Below are 22,877 nucleotides of genomic sequence, written 5' to 3'. Positions count from 1 at the left end.
ATAGATCAGGCTGGCTTTGACTCACAGAGATTCTCCTGCCTCTACCTCCCATGTGCTGGGACTAAAGGCGCACGCCACCATTGCCTGGCTGAATGGGATGGTTTTTAATTTGCTAAGTAACACACACCTTGCCAATGTCATTCTCTGTGCCCACAACTTCGCCCATCTGGCCAGCCCCTACATGAGACTGGAGACTGGAAAACAGATGGTTAGAACCTGGAACTTATATTAAGTATCCAAGGGGTAGAGAGATGAGGCAATTGGACCCTTCTGACCAGGGTAGCATCTGTTGCCAGGCCTGGTTGCTTTCCCTGACTCAGCTTCTCTTGGCCCTGAGGCTGGGCACTCTCTCCAGTGGGCTCAATCAAACGTCTCAGGAGGCAATGGGTTTTGCAGATGGGCACCACGTGTCAAGGACTGCCACGTTCACTGTCCCACTGAGTCTCCACAGCTGTGAGAGGTGGCTGCGGCAGAGGAAGAGGGCAGCTTAGCTCCTAACACTGAACCTAGTTCTCTGTCCACTAGCCTTCCTCACAGGCAATGAACAAGAGAGCGCCCGTGATGGCGGGTCCAGAAGTCCGCACCCACTATAGGCTGGCTATGCTACTGCTGTGTGCTCCGTTCGGCAGTGACAACCATAACTTGTGTTAACTAATCCCTTGGGTCATATTTGGGTTTGGCTACTATAAATACCACTATGATAAAAATCTTGTATGCAGGTTTTTCTTTCCTCTTGGCACTATGTACCACTTCCTTTCCCAAACCCATGCCCTCACTGGCATGACCTGAGAGCACCTGTCTGCCCACGCCTGCCAGTGTACTGTGTTCAATATATTTTCTGAAAATGTGATAGGTGACAAACGGCACTCTGCTGCCTGCACGCGCACGTCTCCAACCAACAGCGAGGGAGGCCACATGCATCTCCGCTGTAGCTTTCCTCCTCCTTTCCCCTCCTCTGCCATCCATGGGCCCTTCCCTCTCTTAGCTGCTGGGCTCTGATGGCTTCCTTGACAGCCCTCAGAATAATAAACCTTTGCTTATCATATTTTCTAAACACTTTCACAATGTTTGATACAACATTTTTGTTTGGTTTAAATTGATATTGCCAAGTTTCTTCTAGCACCTCTGCGCCTTAAAAGTTTGTCCCTTCCTGCCAAGCATGGGGGCTCAAACTTGTAATCCAAGCACTTGACAGGTAGATGTAGGGAATTTTTTTTAAACAGTTTGGTGTCCTATTTTTTTCTTTCAAAATTTCTAGCTAAATATGGCATTTCACACCTGCAGTCTCAGATTCTGGGAGCTCAGCTGGGCAGACTGTTGCCAGTTCAAGTCCAACCCCGGGCCACAGAGTTTGGGGTGAACCTGGGTAGCACAGTGAGACCCGGTATATATCCTTTAGGGTATTTTTTTTTTTAATATTTTGCTTTTTAGTCGGCTTGGGGTTTATTTCCACGTGAAGAGGGGGTCAAAGAAGCTATGTGAAAGCTGTATTTGGGAAAAGCCAAGAACAAGGAGAAGAGTCGGCGTGGGGTAGCCATGGAGCACTGATAACCCAGGCAGGGAGCCAGAGGCTGCTCGGTTCTCATGTCCTTTATCAAGGAATCTTCTTGGAACTAGAGAAGAAAATCAAACATAGTAAAGAGGATCCTCAGGAGAAGTAAGAGATCAAGAGGATACAAGGGTTCAGAACCAGAACAATCATCTCCTGGGGCAGTGATAGCAAGAGGAGAGATCCAGACCGAGAGCCCTGTGTTCTGGTTAAAATCGCGACTCCTCGGAAGCTACCAGCCTCAATTTCCTTGTTTGTTCCTTTAAGTACATCAGCTGTGCTCTAACACTGCTCAGGGGCCTGAGCTCGCAATAGACAAGACCGTTCCTGCTTCCAGGGGCTGGAGAGAGGAATTCTAACAGCGCTGGGTGACACAGGCTGAACGCAGTCGTGTGAAACAGGACACACATTTTGGTATTGCCAGGATGGAACGTACGTGCTGGGGATGAGAAACTGGCAAAGACAAGGGAGGCTCTGGGGAGTCAGGGTTTGAATTGGATCCTGTAGGCCTGTGGTTCTTAAGCTTGAGTTTATACCTGGGGGACTCATTCAAACAGACCACTGCCCACCTCCACGTTTCTCATTCAAAAGGTCTAAGGTGGGCCCGACCCCAAACGGCCAGACTCCAGGTGATACTGACGATGCTGGTATGAGATCTCACACTTAAATGTTGGTAGCCATTAAGCAAGAGAACAAGCCAGCCATCGGGACGCTCCAGCATTGGTTCTGAAGGCACACGTGGTGAGCAGACTGGAGGAAACTTAACCAGAAGCAGAGAGCTAGGAAGCTGCTGAAACAGCCAGAGCAAGCCATCTATAGAAGGGCAGCTTGTGGATCTGGACAATGAATGACGGGATACACAGGCAAAGAGCAGAAAGAATCAAGGCTTCCAGGGGCTTTTGGTCGCTGGTTTGTGAAAACCAGGGACTGTCCTTAGACGACTGCACTGCCTGCTGGTGAGTGGTCCCTTTACAGGGAGGGAGAGATGGAATCTCTGCATTTAGAATCGAAAAGTCAGTCTAATGGAGGGGTGGGTCTGGATGCCAGGCTGGAGGGGCAGTGAAGCCAGAAGGGTTGGCTCTTCCAGCTACCTGAGACAGAAGGTAAGACAATGGGTAGAGTTAAATTGTATTATTATATTTATCTATATATTCATGTAGCGTGCACGCATGCATGCATGCGTGGAACTCAGAAATGGAACCCAGCCATGAGACACTGGTAAAGTAGCATCACAGGCCACAGCCTCACCACAGTTTGTATTAGGGGATCAGAGGAATCCTTGTGGGAGGCAGTTTTCTCTCCTCACACCACGTGGTTTCAGGGAGCAACCTCAGGTCGGCAGGTTTGGGGCAGCTGCCCTTACACGCTGATTTTGAAGGGGAGAAAGACCTGGACAAACAGGCAGATGTGAGAAGAGGCTTGGAAAAGAGGAGAGAAGGAGACAGGACAGAAGACCACCTCAGGAGATGAGGGGAGGGTCTCCTGATCAAGATGCCTAGGGATGGTGGGAAAAGAGAACAGAGGCGGTGTGGATTTTACTGTGATCTTTGAGGGAGAATGTTCCCCATAGGCCCAGGTGTTTGAATATCCGGTCCCCAGCTGGTGGAGCTGTTTGGGTAGGCTTAGGAGGCGTGGCCTTGCTGGAGGAGAGTCACTGGGGGTAAGCTTTAAGGTTTTAAAAGCCTCAAAACATCCCTAGTATACTCTCTGCTTCCTGCTTGTGGTTAGAGGGACGAGTTCTCAGCTGTTCCTGATGCCATGGCTGCCATCTGTCACGATTTCCTGCCACTGTGGAACCGGAAGCCCCAATAAGCCTTTCCTTCTATAAACTGCCACAGTTACGGTGTTTCAACATAGAAGCAGGAAAGACACGTGTGGACTGGAGGCTGGGAAGTTCACTGATGGTGGCCTTTATTTACCCTGCACACTGGATGGGAGATATCTCCTCGCGACATACAGGTCCAGAAGAACTGAAGGTGGCGAGACAGAGCGTTGGAAAGACTGACAACTAGGGACAGGATGCTGGCAGAGCGACATAACGAGTTACAACCGTGGTTACAGTTTCTCTCTCTATGGTGCCATTCAGTCCCTGGCACTGGACGGGCTGGAGGCAGAGAAAGGGTGTAGCAGAGGTGGCAAGTACGTAGGATGATGATGGCAGCCCAGGCTGGGCCTGGCTTTGGTGACTGATCTGACTCTGGATGAACGGACCAATGAGTAAATAAAAGAGCTATAGTGAAAGTCACAATGACACAGCTTTGACTCACAATTCGGTGCTACCACGAACAGCATCTGCCTCAGCCAGATACCCAACAGCTGGCTTGCAAGGCGGGCATCACTGGGGCCTGTTACGTGCAAGAACTCAGTAAACAGGGGTCTCCTAGGCGATGGCGGGACAGGCTGACAGGGAGGATTCTAAGCAGGAAGGTGGGTGGTCAGGCCCCATCACGGGGATTCCTAAGGCAATCAGAGGTGGGGTTTACAGCCAATTCTATTTACTACTTAACTAGTTGTGTTACCTCAACCAAGTACTTCTTTGTTTCGGTGCCTTGGTTTTCTGGTCTCTACTTTGAGGATGGTAACAGTACCTGTCTGACAGGGTTATAAGGAGAACTGAATCTAAGGGATTCAAGGAAGCGGGGACTGAGGAGTTTTGATGATGAGATGATGATGATGATGATGGTGGTGGTGGTGGTGGTGGTGATGATGATGATGGTGGTGATGTTGATGAGAAAAGGGAGAGAAGAGGCAGCAGGGCGCAGAAGGCAATGATGAAGAGCAGAAGACAGCGATGAGCAGTCTGGCGCCTGAGCACTGAAACCTGCAGCAGAGCAAGCAATGCAAACCAGCAGGGGGGGAGGGAGGAGGAACAATGCCTGCGGCAACAGCATGGATGCTGCTGATGGCCTTGCAAAGAAAACACCCTTGCCACAGGCTCTGGACAGAGGTCTGTGACCTCTTGTTCTCCAGCTGGGCCATGTGGAAGACCCGCCCTGTGTTCCCCAGAGGTAAAGTGCTACCCCATCCAGCTTCACTCCTCTTCCCCCGAGCAAAGTTCTCTCAGGTCGGAACAGAGTGGAGGCTCAAGTATAGATAACATCCAATCCCCAACCTGGGCCCTGTCCAGCGAGGCCTCATGTTTGGGACCTGACAGCCCGGCCTGCCCTGCAGAGCTCCCAGATGATTCTGTTGTCGGCTCTGCTGTTGTTCTACAGCGGATTCCCCTCCTCTGGACCTGACCTCGGACTCATCTTTTCCCATCACTACCTAGGCCTAGACAGAAAACGGCTTCACTTCCTAGGGCAGGGGGGCTCCTCTAACAGCATCCACCAGTGAAAAACAGCCACGAAGGAAGCTGGAGTCGAGTCTCAGCACTCTGGAGGATGAGGCGAGAAGACTGCCAACAGTTTGAGCCCCGCCAGGGCTAGAGAGTGAACCTCGTCTCATGAAAACAAACACTAGGAACTGCCTGCGGCTGAGGCCTTACCGCACCTTTTGTGCTAGTTTTGTCTCTATTTCACCTTAATTTTTAAAAACATCAGCTGAGCACGGTGATTCACGTCTACAGTCCCAACACTTGGGAGGGAGAGGCAGAAGGACTGTCCCGAATCCAAGGCAAGCCTGGGCTACAAAGTGAGTTCTAGGCCAGCCTATCTAAAACAAACAACAAACAAAGGCCACATCTTGAACACAACTGTGAGACCTGGGTTGGGTTCTGAAATTCTACCCTCCCTCCTTCCCTGGGGAAAGAATGTATCATTGAATGGTCAAGCCTGTGGTAACAGTCCAAGAGCTACCTCAGGCCTTATTCTTTCCCTTCCCTCTGCATATTGGGACCACAGTCACACTGGCCAGGTCCACACAGGGGGCTTCTCAGTAGATGTCAGCTTCCCAGTGTCATTGGGAAGATGTCAGGTAAGGAAGGGAAGGTCCCACAAGGGCTCTGTAGCCCTGGACCACTGGCATCCTGAGGCACCGCTGGGAAGGCTGGCAGAAGCACAGGTGGTGGCCTGAGGAACCGAATGAGGCGTTCTGTCCTTCACACATCCTATCCTCTCTGGTCTTCATCTAGGGCCTGGATAACGACAGGCGATGGCATCTGGGACACTGGGCCTCATGTGCCGCCACATCAATGGCTATGTGCATTTTCCTTCCAGCCTTAGACTGTGGTAAGCGGAGAATGGCCTCCTGGGGTCTCCACGCGAAGCTTCCTTTTGCTTGGCAAACCTGACTTGCTCCTAGCTCTTCCTTCCCCTTCCAGTCAGGTGGTGTCTCTCAGGAGGCCTTCTCTTGGCCTTCCCGCCTGCCTCAGCTGCTGTAGGAGGCACCTCCGGCACTGCACAATAATTCTAGTTTGGGGACTGTGCCTCCCATTCTGGTGTAGAACAGAACTGACTTTGTCTTTGAAGTGGTAGGGGCTGGCTCAGGGCTTGCACCTCACTAATGCCTGGCAAACAGCTTAGGGCACAGGGAGGCTGCGGTCTGCCTGTGAGAAGAGCTTTTACTAATTAGCGTCTCCATTACAGATTTATCCCTGACTGCTTCTCCCTCTCCCGGCTCCACTCTGCCCCTTAGCTGTACTCAGTACCTACCCAGCAGCGCTCTGCCGGACACATGCAGTCTGCTGGGACATTAGACATTCTCGCGGCTCCATCAAGGCTCCTGGGACCAGGGAGGAAAAGGTCTTTTGGTAACCAGTTTGGAGCTCTCTGTGCCACTGTCCAATGTGTTAGAGAACCAAATGGTTACACACGGGGAAGGGCGGAGCCATCAACCATCTTCCTTTCCCACATCTTCCCTGCTTCCAGTGTTCATCAGGACACCTTGGTACCGGAAAGGTATGTACCATAAGCAACATAGCAGCAGGCAGCCAATGGTCTGAGTCTCCTACCTGCTCTAGTCCTGCCCAGCCAGCCCTGGCCCTGGTTCAGAGTTATCTCCTGCCAGAATTTTGCAGGTGAAACTCTAGACAGGAATAGAGCTTGCCAGCACCCAGAGGCTGAGCAGCTAGAGACATCACTGCATGAGTAGGCCAAGCCTGTGGCTGAGCCCCAGAGGGAGGACAGAGAAAGGCAACCTGGGTCTTAGGGGCCAGGGAAGTGATGTGTAGCTTAGAGATGTCCTGGGGGACAATCCTCAGGCTTGGGGGAGGGGCACTCAAGAATAGGCCTCTGGAGGTTCACCTTGTGTGGAGGTTTGAATGAGAATGTCCCCTCACCCATAAGCTCATAGATTTGAATGATGGTAAGGGAGCCTGCACTATTTGAAAGGATAGAGCCAATAGCCCTCTTTTCCTGCTGTCTGCCAATCTGGATGTAGAACTCTCAGTTATTTCTCCAGCACCATGTCTGCCTGCATGCCGCCATGCCTCCCACTATGATGATAACGGACTAAACCTCTCAAACTGTAAACCAGCCCCAATTAAATGCTTTCTTGTATAAGAGTATAAAGGCGTGTGCCAGGCGGTGGTGGCACACGCCTTTAATCCCAGCACTCGGGAGGCAGAGGAAGGCGGATCTCTGTGAGTTCGAGGCCAGCCTGGTCTACAAGAGCTAGTTCCAGGACAGGAACCAAAAAAGCTACGGAGAGAGAAACCCTGTCTCGAAAAAAAAAAAAAAAAAAAAAAAAAGAAGAGTTGCCGTGGCCACAGTGTCCCTTCCCCGCAAACAGAACACTGACGACGACACTTGGGATGCTGAGAAAGGCATGGGTATTGCTGGTGTTACTAGTCGAGCTATCCCTGACTGTGGTACACAGAAAGCCCACGGGACTTCAGGAGACTTCTTGGCACCTTCCCTCTCCCCATCACACTCAGAAGGTGTCCTCCCTGACACAGGCTGGCCATGCGTGCCCAGGACAGGGCTGAGTGAGGGCCTGATCACACCTCACACACACCTGATGACATGGCCCCACACACTGTGTCAGGATCGTGGTGACCTTCTGGCTGCCAAGGCCAGGCCACCAGACCAAGGAGTGAGCTCCTCAGTCTTCCTGGGAGTGGCTCCCTCACTTCAGCTGACTCTCCTTCCCGCCTTGGGGAGACAGGAAGAGCTTTGACCACCATCCTTGGTGCTCTTGGAAGCAGAGATGACCATATGCTGCTGGCTGCTGCGCCCCTCTGGTCTGCTGCTGTCTCCAAGGAATCTGGACTGACCCACTTTCCCACACTGCCCCTTAGGAAGCAGGAACTGGTTTGAGCTAATCCCAGATCATGTGTAATGACTGGGCACCATGGGGGGAAAACCCCTATGGGATCAGGGCTCTAGCCTCTGGCTCTCCTGCCCTGAGAAAATCATGAGAACTTTGACAGGTGTCTATGGGCCAGGAGCATATGGGCCGATGAGCATTGACCATAGACGAGGAAGGTTCACAACGGTATTCCCATTTCTGCCTCTGAAGTGCTTACCTCTTTCCTTGAGGCAAACAGAAAAGTTGTATAGACTCTGAAAAGAGAGGGATCCTCTCCCAGCCCCATTCCTCCCTAGTTGGTAGTCAGGAAGCTTGCTTGAAGTCAAAGCAATTACCTGCTTCTCTGCCCTTTCCTTCCGTTTGGAGATCCGGGCTGCACCCAGTATAGCCAGCTGCCTCACTCAGCCTGGCTCTGAGACGGGCTCCCTTCCCCACTGCCCCACCTACCTGAGCTTCTGGACCTCACTTCTGTCTTCTCTCTTGCTTGCTACCTACTTGACACTGCCTGCACTTGGCCTTGCTTGGAAGGGGCTGTGGAGTCAAACCAAATTGCACTGAGACCCTCACGGGCAGGCTAAGCTGTTCTTACCCCTAGCTTCTAAATTGAAAGGAGCAGCTCCTTACTGAAGTCAGAGGGCAGTCTGTCAACAGTCTCCAGGAAGAGGCTTGGGCCCTGGGAGATGAACAGCCTAAGCCTGTGCATCCCTCCCCGGGTGGCAGATGATGACCGGACGGGAGGAGACAAGGGTCGGGGGTAGGAGACAGACTCAGACAAGTTGGCAGGTGTCCCCACAGCCCAGAACTGGGAAACAGAGGTCTAGGAGGGGCCCTAGTAGGTGGTCTACTAATGGGCAATCTGACCCTACCCTACCATAGACACTCCCTGAATACACGGGCCCAGATCCTGGCCACCTTCGAGCAGTTAGCACAGACTCTGATCAGACCCACGGAGGAGAACCAGACTTAGCGGCAGGCTGGAGACCAACCTACAGGCTAGCAGTGAAAATACGAGGTAGAAAGTGGTCTGGATTCATGAGTGTGGGAGCTGGCACCCTTGAACTGAGGTTCACTGTCCCTGCAGAATGGTCCTGGGGTCCTAGAAGGCTTTCTTTCCCTATTGAGAAGGAGGTAAGCCCTAAGAGCAAGCAGGATGGCCTCATGGAAGGGAAGTGGGGCCAAGGAGGCAACTGCAGACCAGGTAGGAGCCTTAGAAGGCTGGGAGTCACACAGGGGCTGGCCCATAGGGCCCAGAGGTTTGCTTCCCTGGGATCTGAGACAGCATCAGCCCCTCCCTGGCTGTCTAGAGGCAGGTAGCAGAGAGCGGGAGCTCACTAGGCACCCTGCCATTGAGTGGCCTCTGTCCCATGGTGAATTTGCTGTCAAAAGCTTTGGGTCATTTTGAAGTTTCCTCTTTGTTCTTTGTGGGGTCCAGTGGGAGGGACTGCGTGGGAGACTGGGAGGCTGGGGGCAGAAGGCGGGGAGTTTGTAGTAGGGAGCTTACCACTCTCTCCTTGTAGACGATGTACTTCAGCCACTTGAAGTCCTGCCATTTGAAGCCAGCAAGGACAAAGAGAGAGTCTCGTTCATACTGCTCAGGCCGCTGCATGGCACCCTCGGGGTAAGTGATGCGCAGGGTGGTCTTGCTGCCCACGTCCCTCTCAAAGCCCTTCACAGGTGCTGAGTTCAGTCTGCAAAGAGCCAGAACAGTCAGAGCTGGCCTTGGGCCTGTGTTGGGGGGGTACCCCAAACCCCAAGCACCCCAGGTACAGAGTAGGGATCCAGGTCACCTACTCGTTCGTTCATTTAAAACCCGCCAACCCAGCAGCGTTCTTGAGGCTTCTGGGTGACCAGATGGTCAGACAGTTCTCAGCGCACAGGGCTCAGGATTTGGTTCACAACATGCATGTGCCCAGGGTGTTGTTCAGGGGAGCGCACCTGACCACAATGTCGTAGTCGTCAATCCGTGACCCCAGAGACTTGTTGGCAAGGACCCCTCCATTGCCTACAATGATGCAGCGGCGGCAGTGGAGGCTGAGGGGAGAGAGCAGAGGCCTGTGAGGGTGGCACCCCAGCTTTGCTTCCCTTTGTCTCTTGGCCCTCAGTTCTACTGTGACTTTGGCCAGATCCATGCAGCACTTCTGGAAGGAGGCCAGTGCCGTACCTCAGAAAGCTGGACCCTGGGACACTTGACAGGGCTGGTGCCTGACACTTCTAAGAAAAACGTGGCAGAGGCCTGAGGACTGGCTCGTTAAGCAAGGAGGGAGCTCTGCAAGGACTGTGTTCTGGGCAGAGAGGTTCCCTATGGGTTAATGAGACTTGGTGGCCTTAGAGGAGAGGGGACAGTGGGGGACAGTGGGGGAAGCTTGAGGATCTCTCAGAAGAGCGAGACGAAGAGGGAAATGAAACGGGGCGCCTCAGGACTTAGGACTGGACTTAGCTTCAATTCAAGCCTCTAGACTCCGGTGGCCGCTGACAGTCTTGCTCACTTGGCCTCTTGTCTCTACCCTGATCTGAGGCTTTCCCCTCCAGGGTCTACGGGCTTCAGAGCTGTCATGACCTCAGACTTAAGATCTGTTCCCTGCTGCATGCCTTTATCAACACCCCCATCATGTTCAGTTCTTAGTCCCAAACCACTGAGGTCTGAGCACGGAGGAGCCTTGCAGAGTGATGGACTCGGCAGACAGACATCCAGAGAGCTGTCCTATTTACACTCTACCCAGTGTGTGCATGGGGAGGTATGGCGGAGAACCTGTCCAGTCCAGCACAGGTCAGCTAGGCCACAGCACTTTCGCCCAGGCCAGAGAGCCTGCGGGAAGAGGGTGGGCTCACCTGTCCAAGGCAGGGGTCAGGCGGTACTCTTTGGTGACTGACAAGATGGCTTTGATCAGATTGTCTGTAGGCAGAGGAGGAAGGTTACCGTTAGCGGGTCACTTAAATTCCCAGAAAATATCTGCTAGCAATCTTCCTGGAGGGCCCAGGCTCTTGTTTCCTTGCCTCTGAAATACGATGGCAATCCCTACTCGGCTGAGTTGATGGGCAGATGTAACATATATAAAAGTCTACAGACGAGCAGTTTGGTACTGCCACAGAAGAAAGCATCTTTGTAATAAAATGAGGGCCCGGTGTCTCCAGACAGAACCCCGTGGCTAGCCTCCAAGGGCACAGCACTGAAACGTTCACACAGGGAGGCATGTGTGAGAATCTTCACCGCAGAACTTTTGCCACTGCAAAATGCTAGAGGCAGCTGAAATAGCCACCGAAGGAAAATTACATGTGAAACACGGACTACTATGCAGTGGTAAAACAACAATAACAAAACACACACAAAAAACCAATGATGTATAGCTATATGTACCATACAGATAAAGCTAAAATACATGCAAAATATCATTTTAAAGAATGTACACATATACACGCATATATGATACATGAAAATCACAAACACCCACAGATCCATACAACTTTTTTTTTTTTTTTTTTTTTTTTAGACAAGGTCTAAAGTCCTGCGCTGGCCTAAAACTCAAGGAGATCAACCTGCCTCCCCCTACCCTCCCCCTAGTACTGGGATTTAGGGTATTCATCACCAGGCCCCACAAAGAAAAACTGATTTATGTTTAACAGTTACATAAATATGTAGCAAAAATAAAAACCAAGGCAAAGAAACACTAAACATCAACATTGGAACAAGGATAGTGGCTCTGGGGAGGGGCGGCGGGCGGGAGAGCAACCGGAAGCTCTCTCCAGCTTAGGCTTTATTTTTCTTTTTGTACATGTAGGTGTTTTGTCTTCATGCATGTCTGTACACCCCCTGTGTGTCTGTTCCCTATGGAGGCCAGAATAGGGCATGGGAAGCCATGGGACTGGAGTTACAGGCAGCTGTGGACTGCCATGTGGGTGCTGGGAATTGAACCTGGGTCCTCTGGAAGAGCAGCCAGTGCTCTTAACCATGGAGCCATCTCTACAGCGCCAGTATACTTTATTTTATAAAACAGGAAGAAAGCGCATGCTGCCTATTATATTATTTTATTAATTTTGAGTCAGGGTCTCATGAATCCAGCTGCAACCTTGATTTGTAGCTGAAAGTGAACTTGAATTTGTGATCCTGCTGTCCTAGGACTGCAAGCATGAGCAGCCATGCATAGTTTTATGTGGTAAAAAGGGGGTAAACTGGGATGGTGGCACACATACTTTTCATCCCATCTGTAAGTTCTTGGCCAGCTAAGGCTACATGGTGAGACTGTGTCTCAAACACACACACACACACGCACGCACGCACGCACGCACGCACGCACAGCTTGGGCAACAGCAAGAGGTCACATGAATGACTGGGGGACTGGGCATGGGCAGGTTCTCCACAAGCTCCATGGGAGTGGGCTGAGGAGCAAATCTTCAATGAGGTTCTACACTAAATGCCTCCAGATGAACGTTAAAGTGGGGGCACCTCTCATTCTTTTCTTGTCTCACCTCCAAGTTTACCTCCAAGGAAGAGCTAACCACTATTAGTTGGTCAAGGACAAGGACAAAGACGGGGCTTTGCTTTCTATGATGGGACCTTTTACAGAAGGGCACAGTGGAGGAGCCGCTCTCTTCTTGATGGCTGGGGACTCTAGCGGCCTTCGCTGGCCTTTGGAGCTACACAGTCAGTCCTGAGTGAGGATTCAGGAGGAAGGAGTTGTCTGCCCAGATAAAAGCACCGAGGAAGAGGGTCTTCACACAGCTTAAACTAACCCATTGGATGTGTCTATTGGAGGCTTGAGGTCAGAGCCTCAGTTCAACAGCATTTTTGCTGGCTTTTCTTTTCTTTCCAGGCAGTACTGGGTTAGCAGAGAAAGGGTTACATCTCCTGGCCAAACGGTAGCACCCTTTAACAGCCCTTTTCATAACTGACCATAAGCTTATACCACTGCACGGTTTCTCTCTAGCGAGAGGGAGACCAAAGCACAATCACAGTCAGAGGGAAGTGTAGGGATCCATACCCTACCTGATCCTCCCACTAAGCCATGGAACAGTCAGGCACTCAACAAAGAAGCAGGGCTGTGTGGAGGGAGTCCCTAAGGTGAAGGGAGACTGAACAGAGAGAGAAAGGTTAGCCTGGGACAGAGAGAGGCTAAGTCAGTGGGAAAGACACTGGGCGGGGATGACAGGAGCCCAGTGGGGGTTATGATAGTGCCATCTGTCTGTCATTTCCAGGAACCTTCCATGTAGCCACAGCACTATGACAATGTCTCTAGCGTATCTCTTCTGCAGTCTCATGGCACCAGATCTGGTCTTGCTCTAGGCACCTGCTCCTTCACTAGACGGGAGCGAGACCAAAGGGACTGTACACATCACTGTAGCAGACCCAGCTCTGGCCAGTGCAGAACAATCTCCAGCAGGGAACTGTTTTGGTTTTCCGAGACGGAGTCTCGTTATGTAGTCCTGGCTCGGAACTCAACCTGTAGACCAGGCTAGCTTCAGACTCAGAGATTGGCCTGCCTCTGCTTCTGTGATTGAAGGTATGCACTGCACCACAGTCTCAGTCTCTCTGTCTCTCTTTCTCTTTCTCTCTCACACACACATGCTTATTTGTATGTGTACACATGTGTACACTCACTTACAAATGGGTACCATGGAGTGAGAGAACAATTTATTATGATTGGTTCTTCCTTCCACCATGTGGATCCCAGACATTGGACTTACTGGGCAGCCAATGCCTTCACCCACTGAGCCATCTCAGCAGCCCCAGTGTAGAACTTCTAAAGATACAGCCCTGTCTTGAAGGATAGGGAAATGGTGTGGGAAAATGGAATGTTTAATGTTTAAGGGTTCCCAACATACCTTGACCTTTGATTCCAAAAGGTGGCACGAACTCCCGGATCCGAGCCCACTTGCGAAAGGAGTCATCCAGAAACATGGGTGCTGGCTTGGAGAACCTGGAATACAGAAAAAAAAAAAAATAGCAATAGGTTACAGTGCTGGTTGACTCTCAGGACACAGCCTTGGTGATGGGAAGCCACCCTCCACATTCCAGTACGCCCGCCCGCCCTCCCCCACCCCCAGCCTTTTAACTGGGTAGTTGCTGATTTTATTGAGTAGAACTTGAGTCTGAGAGAGTAGGCCTGGTTAGTCTTTATTTGGCTGTGGGAGCGGCCGGACAAGCTCGGCTCAGCGAGGATTAATGGCTGAGCGCTGGAAGCTCTCTGGAAGGTTATCCAGGCATCCATCTCCACTCGCTGCCCGCTCTGTTCCTCCGATCTGGGAACATGGGGATAAGACGGTGCCAGCGGAGCACGAAAGTATCCAAAGATCCAGCCGGTATGGGGAGACAGAATGCTGCAGAGGATTCTGGGAGTCAGACCACCCAGGGCGAGGAGGAAGGCGAATTCACAGTGTCACAGCGAAGTGGGAAAGCGTGGAAGAGAGAATTCTGCTAGAAAAGAGGAAGAAAGGGCAGAGTTCCTGTGATTCGGGTGCAGGGCAGAGAGGAGACGTCAGACCAGCTAGAACTGGGGTGTACTTGTGGGCGGACCCTAAGTTCCTATGGAGGTGCGGAAGCGACTAGTAAGAGTTTAAGGGGGTTCACTTGCACCCACAGGAAAGATGGAAGGAAAGGAGAAAGAGGGGAGGGAGAAGGAAAGGAGAAGAGATGCTGAGTTGGGAGGAGGGAATGGCAAAATATTCCTCTTCTCGGGCATGGCAGGCTGGAGGGTTGGGTATGGATGTACAGGTCACCAGAACTGTAATGGGAAGGCAGCAGACATAGGAGGAATCGAGCTCTTTGGAAACGCCTAGAGGACACTTCGCATGGAAGCGAGTGCCCTGGGTTGAGACCCTGTGCAGGCTGCCAGTCTTGGAGGCTGGCAGTCTTGGAGGCGGCCAGCACACTGTGCTGGGAATCCCGCTGTGGGCCCTCTTGAGCAAGAGTGATCACGTGAGGCCTGGGCCCCAGTGACTTTGCACCTTTGCCTCTGACTCCACCCCAGTTATCTCAGTGCATAGTGCGAGGCTGTAGGGAAGCACCCCACCCCCGAATTCCTCTCCCCACTACTGACCAGAAGCTAGACCATTCCCTCCTCACATACCTTAAGCATCCATTTCTCAGCCCCATCATCACTAACTCCATTCCCCCATCATCCCAGGAGGACTAGGCTAAACAATCCCTCAGAGGCCGAATGTCAGAGACACCAGCATGAACTTGAGAGGAATGGGAGACAGTCTGAGGCTAACACTCTCCTTCAGACTTGTGGGTTCCAGCAGTAGAGTCAGCACACTTTGTTCAATTTCTCACGTATAAAATTCAAATAAATTGTTAGCACATTTGAGGCTTTACTGGAGGGGAGCACTGTAGCCAAGGTCTATGAGAAACAGCAACGGGAACAAGGTCTCTGGATGCACACGCATGGAGAACTGCCCCCTCTGTCTCACGACAGGCCTTACGGAAGGTTTGTAATGTTCTAGAGTCAAGCTTGGATGGGATTTTATCTACTTCCCAGTATGTATGGGATGTCATATGCTAATAAATTCTCAGATCTGGTCTAGTGACCTACATGTATTCCCCCCTTCTCTTCCTTTTCCCTTTTGTATCCCAGATCATTAGAAGGTTCTTATAATGTCTACTCTTAAGAACACCAATTTGGGGGGCTTCAGCCTTCAGAGAAGGCTTAATGGCTAAGAGCTTGTTGCTTTTCCAGAGGACCCAAATTCAGTTTCCAGCACCCATACCAGGTAGCTCACAGCCACCTATAACCCCAGCTCCAGGGCATCTCATGCCCTCTCCTGGCCATCACTGGCACCCCACATGCATGACATGCACACATACAAATAAAAATAACAACTTTTTAAGAAAACATAGGTTCCCACTTGTGTAGCCCTGACTGGCCTTGATTTTTAGAGCCCTCCGCCTCCCAAGTGCTGGGATTAAGGCGTGCACCACACACCTAACAAGACCCTAGCTTAGTTTTTAAAAACCATTCTTTACTTTTGCATTTCATTTTGCTGTAGATTAGTAATGAAGGAGTAGCTTTGTGTGTGGGGGTGTGTACATCTTGGGGTCAGAGGTTGACACTGGTGTCCTCCTCCATAGCTCTCCACCCATGAAGCTGGAGATACCGGCTAGGCAGTGAGCCTCAGGGATCCACACATCTGCCTTCCCAGTTCAGGGATGACGAACAGGCACAATGGAGGACAGTCACAATGGGAGGACAGTCACAATGGGATGACAGTCACAATGGGAGGACAGTCACAATGGGATACAGGCACAAAGGGATACAGGCACAATGGGACACAGTCACGATGGGAGGACAGTCACAATGGGATGACAGTCACAATGGGATGACAGTCACAATGGGATGATAGTCACAATGGGATATAGGCACAAAGGGATACAGGCACAATGGGATACAGTCATGATGGGATGACAGGCACAATGGGATGATAGGCACAAAGGGATACAGGCACAATGGGATACAGTCACAATAGGGGGACAGTCAGGATGGGAGGACAATTTGATGGGAGGACAGGCACCATGGGAGGACAGTCACAATGGGATGACAGACATGCTGTTTCAGCTTTTTTATGTGTGTGCAGGGGACACAAGGTCAGATACTCAGACTTGCACAAGGACTTTACCAACTTCTCAGCCTCTCATTCTCCCAGAATGGCTTTTCTGTGGTACCTGTACTATGTGCTAATTTTGGGAAACACGTAGGCAAGCCACATGTACCCCAATCCTATACCACAAACAGTTACCCCCTTTGGCACATATCAAAACTGATGCCCCCTTACACCTATGATTTTGTAGACTGTTTTCTCCTAATTCACAGGGACCGGGTCCAACAACAAAACCTGGAAGCTGTTGATCATGTGACCCATTTCAGTCCCTAAAAGTGAAATGGAAAAGAAGGCGCAAATGAAAAGGTGACCAAGAAAAGCAGGAATTGCCAAATTAATAAAGAGTCAAAAAAAAGTTCACAGGTCAGACTGTGGAAAATGCATTAAACGGACCAGATAAGGCCTCATAAAAGCCGTCCCTCTGGAGCATGTGACCCACTCCTTCCTACTTTGTGATGCTTCCAAACGCTTGACCCTCCGCCTCATTCTTTTATTGGGCCTCCGTGTTTTAGAAGCTCGCTCTGTAGCCTCTTTTTATATCGCTTCGAAGAATGAGCCAGCTTCGTCTAGTGTTTCTGCTGCTGGGTGGCTGCAGCCCTCTACAAACGGTGCCGCTCCCCTTTCAGCGTATACTCTTAAACTTCCCCCTTGCTATGCTGTGGGTGCAAACCTTGACTTGGCAGCCATCAACCATCTTCTTTTATTCTGTTTTAGTCTGAAAACTCCCAGAAACGATGCCATCTCATCATAAAATAGTCTGCCTTAATTTCCTTACCACATATGTAAGTTGGTTGAGACAGTGCATTATACAGGCTTCACTGGTCTTGAATTCTTTTTTAAAAACCTATTTATTTAGTTAGTTATGAATCTTATGTATATGGATATTTTGTCTGCACACCAGAAGAGGGCATCCTGATCTCACTGGACCACAGTTATAGATGGTTGTGAGCCACCGTGTGGGTACTGGGAGTTGAACCCAGGACCTCTAGAAGTTAGCTGCTGCTCCTAACTTGAATTCTTGATCCTTTATCCTCCATTTCCCAAATGCATCAGTACCCTTACTATACCAGCATTAATTAAAAGAATTATTCGCTGGGTGTGGTGACGCATGTATCCCAGCACTCAGGAAGCAGAGTAGGAAGCCAGCCTGGTCTACAGAGTGAGTTCCAGTACAGCCAAAGATACACAGAGAAACCCTGTCTCAAACAAACAACAAACAAATAAACAAAAAGAAAAAATGTTTACTTTTTTGAGACAGGGTTTCTCTGTGTAACAGTTCTAGCTGTCCTGAAACTTACTTTGCATATCAAGCTGGCCTTGAACTCATGGAACTGCCTGCCTCTGCCTCCTGAGTGCTGGGGTTCCAGGTGGGCATCTACATGCCGGCTGCTGCTAGTTCAATAATTGGTTTGTTCAGACTGGGATGGAAGCACAGTCCACACCCTGTGCTGATCTCTTGATCTCTTAAATCCATAGTTTGCCCCTTTCTCCCCACCTCCACTTCTATTTGTGGTGAAGGAGAATGTGTTGTTTGTCCTATAAACATATATTTTCCTTATAGGACATACAATATGTCCTACAGATATATTCTTTTCCTAACTGCATCCTGATATTGTTAGGCATGTTTCGTTGTCATCTGCGATAGAGCTGGAGGCTTCATCATGCAGGTTCCGTCCTCGAGGACGAGGACCCCTGGGACACACAGATGCTCCCGGTGGCGTTGAGAGCTGGCCCAGCTTTGCACCCGGTGCCTTTGGCAGTCTGGGTCAGTGCCCAGACCTGCTCCTTCTTTCGATGCTGGGACGTACAGCTTTTCATGAACATCTCTCAGCACTCAGCGACTCTTTGGTCATCCCCAGGAATGGGACATACAGGAAAGGCAGAGAAAACGCCTGATATTCTCCTTCATTTACCAATTTTCAGGGCAATGAGATGGCCCTTTAGTGCTTTTCAGAGCTGGTGAATGAGATTATTTCCCTCTTTAAATTATTTTTATTGTATTTTATAATGCCAATTCACTGTAATTATTACTCTCTTGGATGTTCAGAACCAGCCGTCTTTGGCCCCTAGAGCCTTTTTCCAATTTGGCTCCTTAACTGTTGGGTACACCTTTTCCCGAGTGGCTGAGTGTGCTCTGAAAAAGACCTAGCTCTCTCATGTGAAAAGACGCCCCAGATTTATTCAGTCCATTTCTGGGCCCCACCTGGACTCTGTCATTTGCCCAGTGCTAGAAATGATTCAGAGAGACCCCACTGCAGCGCCAGGATGCGGCTGTGCCCGCAGGCTGCCCACCGTCCCCAGGCCTTTTTAGGTGGACCAAACTAGGAAACAGATTTTCGAACAACAACAACAACAACAAAAAAAAATAACTTTTACTGATATTCTCAATTCAAATTTAGGTTTACAAGAAAATGTTCTTCCCTTCTACTTCAATGATTTTACTTACATACAGCTCGCAGAACACAAAATTCATTTTTATTGCCCTCATTTGATTTTATACTGTGCTTCTCTTATTAATTTCCTTTTGAGATGGGATCTCAATATGTAGTCCAGGCATGGACTGCACTATATATACACACATACACACACACACATACACATATACATGCACATACACACATACATACACATATACACACATATACATACACATGCTTTTTTGAGACAGGGTTTCACTATACAGCTCTGAACTTACTATGCAGTCCTGAAACTCACTCTATAAACCAGGTTGGCCTCAAGCTCACAGAGATCCACCTGCCTCTGCCTCCTGAGTGCTGGGATTAAAGGCGTGTGCCACCACTGTCTGGCCTGGCCTGGCTTTTTTTTTAACTAAAAAAAGTATTTTTATTTTTAATTACATGCATGCTTGTGTGTCTCTGTGTGGGTATATGCATGTGAGTGCAGGAAGCCAGAGTGCTGGATCCCCTGGACCTGGAGTTACAGGTGACTGTGAGCCACTCAATGTGGGAGCTGGAATCTGAACTCAGGTCTTCTGCAAGAGTGATGCGTGTTCTTAACTGATGAGCCATCTCTCCAGCCCATGCCTCTTTGCTGTTAAGTCAGCTCCTTTCTAGGAACATCAACACCCTGAGTTGCTTTATCCTAACACACACACACACACACACACACACACACACACACACACACGACATTTTCAGAACAGTACCAGCATCATTACTCATGGTAAATTAAAAATAAATTAGATTACATTTATTTAATTATTGCATATGTCTCAGAGGACAACTTGTGGAAGTGGACTCTCTCCTTCCACCATGTGGGTCCTGGGGATTGAGCTCAGGTCTGCAGTTGGCCGCAAGCACCTTCACCTACTGAGCCGCTTCTCAGGCCCTACTCACTCTAAAACTCGATCTAACCCTAGAAACAACTTCAGCTTCCCTTGCGATGCTCCTTGCCTTAGGGAAAGCTGTATCTAGCACGGCAAGTGCAGAAAATGGCTTTGCTTTGCCACTTGAAATAATTACTAGGAGCTGAATTCCTGAGTTCGGTTTTTGTTCTCCTTTTGTTTTATTGGGATTCCATTCCCCCATTTCAGTTGACTTTTTATCTTTTGATATCATAAAACTTTATATAGTTCCCTAATTAAATACATAAAACAAAACATTCAGAGAAGCCAGCTTTCCCCTGTGCCCGTTTCTGATCATCACTTCTGTTCCCTCAGGGGTGTTTCCTCCTTCCTCCTCCTCCTCTTTATTCTTCTTTTCCTTCTCCATCTTCCTCCCCTTCCCTTCCTCCTCCTTCAAACTTGCAAGTCTCTTGCCTCAGTTTCTTAAATAAGGTAACACAGTATACACATTTGGACTATTGATTTGTTTGTTTGCTTTTTGTTTGTCGAGAAAGGGTTTCTCTGTGCAGCCTTGGCTGTCCTGGAACTCTCAAGATATTTTCCTGACTCTGCCTCCAGAGTGCTGGAATTAAAGGTGCCAACCCTGACTATTGTTTTTTTTTAAATAAAATAAATAGTATATCCCGGTATCATCCTATAACATACGCTGGACAGTACTCCTTGAAGTTATGTACCATGTATAATGCAGTCAGTCTCTTTGTTTCTGGTGTTTTATGAAACACATTCCAACAACTGTGGCTATCAATAGTTTCATACTTTTTTTTTCTTTTCTTTTAGAGACTTCATCTTACTGTATCCAGGCTAGTTTGTGACTCTCCTGTTTCTGACTCCTGGGTGTTGAGATTACAGGGGTTTGCCAGCACACCTGGTCCCATATGTCTTTTCTGTTTGCCAATAAAGGGATCCCAGGAGTGTGTCTGCTGAATCAAAAGCAAACTGTGTTTGTGTCCTGCTGCTCCAAATTGCCAAATTGTCCTCCACAGAGACACCCACTGGCAATATATAAAGTTCCACTCCCCAAACTGTTGTACCGAAAGAGGACATTGTTAAAACCTCAGTTTTGCCACTCCGATACAAAGAAATGGTATCTCACTGTCATTGTATTTATTGTATTTATTGTACTTTGGGTTTTTTTTTTTTTTACAATTTTACTACTTTATGTGTCCCGTTTGCTTGCATGTATGTTTATGCACCACATGTATGCTTGATGCTCACAGAGGCCAGAATATGGTGTTGGGTGATGGAGGAAGGTCATTGGTTAAAAAAATAAAGAAACTGCTTGGCTGGCCCTCATAGGTTAAAACATAGGTGGGAGGAGTAAACAGAACAGAATGCTGGGAGGAAGAGGAAGTGAGCTCAGACTCGACAGCTCTCCTCTCGGGGGCAGACGCCTCAGAGAGACACCATGCTCCCCACTCCTGGGAAGATGCATGCGATGAAGCTCAGACCCAGGATGGACATAGGCTAGAATCTTCCCGGTAAGACCGGTGCTACATAGATGATTAGAAATGGGCTAAATTAATATGTGAGAATTAGCCTAGAAGAGGCTAGATAGAAATGGGCCAAGCAGTGTTTAAATGAATACAATTTGTGTGTTGTTATTTTGGAGCATAAACTAGCCAGGCGGCCAAGGTGCTGGGGACGCAGCCCCGCCGCTCTTACTACTACAGTTGGGTCCCCTGGGAATGCAGTTACAGATGGTTGTGAGCTGCCATGTGGGTGCTGGGAAGAACCTGGGTCCTCTGGAAGAACAGCCAGCGCTCTTAACCACTGAGCAATCTTTCTAGTCCCCAATTCATTCATTCATTCATTCATTTACTTATTTATTTATTTATTTATTTATTTTTGACATCAAATTTTGCTATGTAGTTTACGGGACTCATTATATAGCCTAGTCTGGCCATGTACTCATAGGAGTCTTCCTGCCTCATGAATGCTGGGATACAGATACATGCCACCACACCTGGCCCCTCATTGCCATTTTAGCCTTACTTTCTCCTCCTTTTCAATTAAAATATTAATTTATGTATTAACATATTTATTTATTATTCTGTGTGTGCCCATGCATCATGTGCACCTGTGTAGAATCCAAGAAACAGCTGTGATGTGTGTTTTCTGCTTCCACCTTCATATGGGTTCTGAGGATGGAACACAGGTTGCCAAGTTTGCTGACGAGAACCTTCACCCCTGAACCATGACTTCTTCTTCTTCCTCCTCCTCCTTTTTTTGAGACAGAGTTTCTCTGTGTAACAGCTTTGGCTATGCTGAAACTCGCTTTGTAGACCAGGCTGGCCTTGAATTCATGGAGATCTGCCTACCTCTGCCTCCCAAGTGCTGGAATTAAAGGTGTGCACCACCACTGCTCAGCTAGGCACGACTTTTAAATTTAGCCTCTAGGGTGCTGGGATTACAGTTCAAAACCGCCCCGCCCAGTTGCATGTTGTTATGAATGAGCTGGCTCATGATTTCATATGTGAAAAGGTCATTTGTGGTTTTCTGTGAACTTTGTTTAAACCTCTTGGTGTTTCTACAGGCATTAGTCTTTTCCTTTTTTTTTAAGTCATGAAGCTTTTTACATATTAAATATATAAACCCTCTGAGATAAAATTACATTTCCTCCAGTTCATTTGTTTACTTGGCTTATGGCATTTTTCTTGCTTTCTTTTCTCCTTTTTTATTTGCTAGTTGCTTTTTTTTTTTTTCAAACACATGCAGTTAAGAGTCTGTCAACCCTTTTATTGCTTCTGGATTTTTTCAAAAAAATATTATTTATTTATTTGTTTGTTTGTTTATTTATTTATTTATTATGTATACAATGTTCTGCCTGCAAAATAGAAGATGGCACCAGATCTCATTACAGATGGGTGTGAGCCATCATGTGGTTGCTGGGAATTGAACTCAGGGCCTCCAGAAGAGCAGTTAGTGCTCTTAACCTCTGAGCCATCACTCCAGTTCTGCTTCTGGATTTTGGGTCTTAGGATTGTCTTCCTCATTCCTAGTGATAGGGAAACCTTGCTATGATTTTTTCTACACTTTGTTATTCCTTTTCACATTCAAAAGCGATCCATCTTGGTTGGTGTAAAGAGTGGATCCAGTCTATCCATTTCCAAGTCTCTCAACAGATTCTGTCTTTTTTAGGACTGTGCTGTGGCTCTTCATTCTTTCTTAGGTGCTGCATATGTATGC

General features: G+C 48.9%; 1 protein-coding gene across 6 annotated transcripts in view; it reads right to left on the bottom strand.

The window, feature by feature from the left end:
- Positions 1-22,877, bottom strand: part of St3gal3 (ST3 beta-galactoside alpha-2,3-sialyltransferase 3) — a 218,488-nt gene that overhangs the window by 15,194 nt on the left and 180,417 nt on the right. For all 6 annotated transcript variants that reach the window (XM_041651927.1, XM_041651921.1, XM_041651922.1 and 3 more), the window contains 4 exons: positions 13,556-13,650; positions 10,568-10,631; positions 9,674-9,769; positions 9,240-9,426 (listed from right to left, as the gene is read on the bottom strand). In XM_041651927.1, coding sequence (XP_041507861.1) covers positions 9,240-9,426; positions 9,674-9,769; positions 10,568-10,631; positions 13,556-13,650 — 442 coding nt within the window. The remainder of the gene's footprint in view (positions 1-9,239; positions 9,427-9,673; positions 9,770-10,567; positions 10,632-13,555; positions 13,651-22,877) is intronic.

This window comes from Microtus oregoni, unplaced genomic scaffold (genome assembly GCF_018167655.1).
Source record: "Microtus oregoni isolate MIOR12 unplaced genomic scaffold, Mior012 000005F_ref0000423, whole genome shotgun sequence".
In the NCBI taxonomy this organism is placed as follows: Eukaryota; Metazoa; Chordata; class Mammalia; order Rodentia; family Cricetidae; genus Microtus; species Microtus oregoni.
The sequence above is the reverse complement of the archived record's forward strand: the minus strand, read 5'-3'. Positions and strand labels throughout refer to the sequence as shown.